We start from the raw sequence: 3,719 nt of genomic DNA, 5'->3' as shown, positions 1-3,719 counted from the left end.
ATATATATATATACTATATATATATATATATACTATATATATATATATATATATATATATATATATATACTATATATATATATATATATATATATATATATATATATTTATGCCTAAGTGCACGAACATGTTTATGTGTATGTATATGCATCTATTTTTGTATATATATATACATATACATATACATACATATATACATAGGGACTAGCGTACATTCATACAGTCTTTGAATAAATTGTATCTGTTTACACAAATATGTAACAGGAATTGCAGAGTCAAAACTATAAAAGAAATGAGACTATTGTGTTTTCTCCACTGCACACTCGCCTTTGCTGGGTTCGGGAACTTCAGGTGCGGTCTCGACCTCGGGCCTCGCCACAGGCTGTTGTGCACCCTGCCCAATAGCTTGGGGCTGGTTTGCACCCGTTTCTTGCTGTTGCGGTTGCATCCATTGTAGCTTTTCTACCTCCACACGATCCATGTGTACCCAATCCCGTTCCACTTTCAGCGGAAACTTCACATTTTGTGCGAGAGGGTCATCTATGTCCAGAACAGTCATGACTGTTCCGTCCGCACTCGTAGCTGTACATAAAAAACCCCAAAAAACCCATGTAAGTATACGGATGCACGTGTAAGATAATATTACAAGTATAAGGGTAGATCTGTAAGATAACATTACAAGTACAAGGGTGTATGTATATGATAACAGTACAAAGTAGAAGGGTGTATGCATAAGACAACATTACAAATATGAGGATGCATGTATGGTCGTATAGTCACCCAACATGTATGCTTCTTTTCCGGCAACCTTGAACATATACAGCCACAGTGAGCGTTGTCTATCTGAGACAGTCCTACGCTAATAAAGCCGAAGCGAGTCTCGCTCCGGATTCAACCGTAGAGGTTAACGCCCGGACATATACACATCTTACGCCCACTTACACGCACCAGTCACATACCAGATCGTGCAACGGAAACACACACACGCATTCAACGCACTGAACATACACCGGCGATGAGTGATGTAGTGTCCAGAACTTTCACAAACAGACGACATAGGTATCTAGGAACACTCACGGGTAATAGATAAGCACACGCACACTCAACCTACTCTGTACACCTGCATTGGCCTTCCGTACAGGCTTGTCGCGAGCCTTCCCATCCTCCTCGTTCTCCCTCTCTTCATCCACCATCTCCACCACTTTCGGACCGCTGAAGTCCTGCTTCGCCCTGTCCCGTTCGGCTGAATCTGGACCGTTAATGTCCCGTTGCACCTGTTCTGCTTCGGGCGCCTCGTATGCCTTCCGGGGCCCCACTTTTGCCGCCAAAACCTTTGGCTCGAACACGGAATCGTCTGCCTTGGGCTGTGGTCGTTTGGTCTTGGGTTTAACATACGCTGTGGGGTAGTTCAGCGCTTCAACGCTGTCATCTGCAAACAAACGTAAGAATGTTTTGATTCGAGATTTAAACGAATTCGGGAATAAATTTCCGGTTCAGGGAATACTTTTAGGTTTCGTGACAGGTTGATCATCAATGATAGGTTTTGGCTTTGGTGACGAGTTTTAGTGTATTGTATGCTATGGAGCGAACGATAAGTTGAATCTCTTTTGTGGCGTAACCCAAACAATCCAGCTCAAATTTGGAGCGAGATGTGGGTTGAGTGTAGCAAAAGTTTAGAAAGCAAACGTTTCCGTACGCCTTACATCTGCCATATCTTTTGGAGGCCAGCCGTCCAGTACACAATTTAAATACATCTCTCATCACAAACACGCTTGATTACTCACTCGGATATGGAGAAAGGATCCAACACATACACACTCAATGAAACAACGCACCGTGATGAAGCATCCCTCGCAATACGAACATGTGGGTCTCATCACACACGCTCGATTACCCACTCGGATATAAAATAATGAATAGATACATAGACACATTCGATTGACCATGATAACAACAGATCATAGAGATATAAGAACGGTCTCATTAACTACAACATCGCGAGTCTACTGGAGACAAGCCCTATCTTATACCCGGCTATGCAGTACGCTATATACCTACCAGTATGTCCCTATAAGGTTGTACCTACTGTTTCATTCTGCGATATACTTCGAGATATGTGCCGTGTTTACCTTCGTATAGGCCGTCTATGACATCCGACAGTTGTGCACTTTTCTTCGCCTCATCAGCAGCAGTTGCACCGATGGCATTCTCAATCTCTAGTTGCTCAGCTTCCATGGCTGCCCCCTGTGCCGGCTTCTCATTGGCTGCTATTTTTAGCACACCGCCCGTCTTTTTCTTCTCGTCTTTCATCTTCTTCTTGGCCCTGAGCATCGCGATGACCTTGGGATCTATTGCCTCGAATATAGCCTGCCTCTCCTCAAGCAGTTCCTCGGGACTCAGCCCCGCAAGTGTGCTCACATTCTGGTTGTGCATCTCCTCACTGCGGATAAATTCATCCAATCAGATATCAGATTTATTTATAGACTATAAAAAGGAGGTTCAGCCCGTTGTGACAGTGTGCGGTGCGTTTGTGGGTAGGGTATCTCCTCACTACGAGTACAATGGCAGCCAATCACGTGTCAATTATATATAGATGGCCAATAGGGGCTCAGCTATTTATAGTGTAAATGAAGAAGTGACTATACTCTGACTTTGCATCTCCCGCTAAGGTGCCTCATACCCAGCCCATACAATGAATACCAATCGCACACACATGCTTGTGTGCTATATGCGTGCGTACTATAATGAGTGTGTTGATACCTATCGCACACACATGCTTGTGTGCCACAATGGGTGTGCTGATGCGCTCCATGTACATCAGTTAACTGAGCAACTGCTATACTCCAATCGAAACTACTGATGAGCTGTCTTCGTAGAACATGTGTGTGAGGTGTATGTGCCGAAGGATGATTGTTTGAATTCGTAATTGAAAGCGTATTTGAAATATTCCAGTTGTGCAGATTTACGATTGCAGATGTATGCGAATATTGGCTATTTTCAATCGACGTATATCTATACATACATACATACATAATACATACATGCATGTATGTGTGAGTACGCGTCCCTTGGCAAACACCTCTATAAATGAAGCTTATTCTCGCCCAATCTTAAATCCTCATACCCTCGCGTGCCTATATGTAGTCTGTCTTCTGAACAAACATCCTATCGTCTGCATAACATACTCTTCACAATCGGCATTGCGCAGTGACTTGATAAACTCGGTTTTGGCGCGGGCGAGCGGCACGCTACTTTTGCTTGCATTTGATTGGCTCGTGGTTGCCGCGGATGGTCCTGACATTGTATTGGCAGCTGAGCCTAGTATGTAAGCAAGTGTCAAGTGTGTATGTTGTTAGTTGTTTGTAAGTGTGGGTGACTCTTGGTATGCATGCGTGTATTTCTGTTGATATATATATATGTATAAGTGTATGTACACATGCAAACATGAATACAAATGCCACAGACGGGTAATATATATATAATACATTCAAAAAAGTGTAAGTCCTTAGATAGGTAATGTATGTTTCTATGTTAATATCATAGTGTTCGTTCGTATCTACAACACTGTCCATCGATACAAACTGACACGTAGATGTGAGCACAAGCTCAGAAGAAACGCCCTATGGGAACTAGTCCCTTAGCAATATACTGAATGTAAAAACATAGCAACGATCACATAGCAACGAGCACATAGCACTGCTATACCTTGGTAGTACTGA

The 3,719-nt window shown here is 43.0% G+C and overlaps 1 protein-coding gene across 1 annotated transcript; it reads right to left on the bottom strand.

The window, feature by feature from the left end:
• Positions 1–1,120: 1,120 nt before the first annotated feature.
• Positions 1,121–2,440, bottom strand: SARC_11624 (hypothetical protein; the record flags this gene model as incomplete). The annotated part of the gene is made up of 2 exons (XM_014294284.1): positions 1,121–1,429; positions 2,130–2,440. Coding segments are annotated over 2 exons (620 nt in total), but the record flags the coding sequence as incomplete, so codon positions are not given.
• Positions 2,441–3,719: the final 1,279 nt, after the last annotated feature.

Source organism: Sphaeroforma arctica, assembly GCF_001186125.1.
Source record: "Sphaeroforma arctica JP610 unplaced genomic scaffold supercont1.1792, whole genome shotgun sequence".
Taxonomy (NCBI): domain Eukaryota; class Ichthyosporea; order Ichthyophonida; genus Sphaeroforma; species Sphaeroforma arctica.
This window is presented reverse-complemented; position numbering and strand designations above follow the sequence as displayed.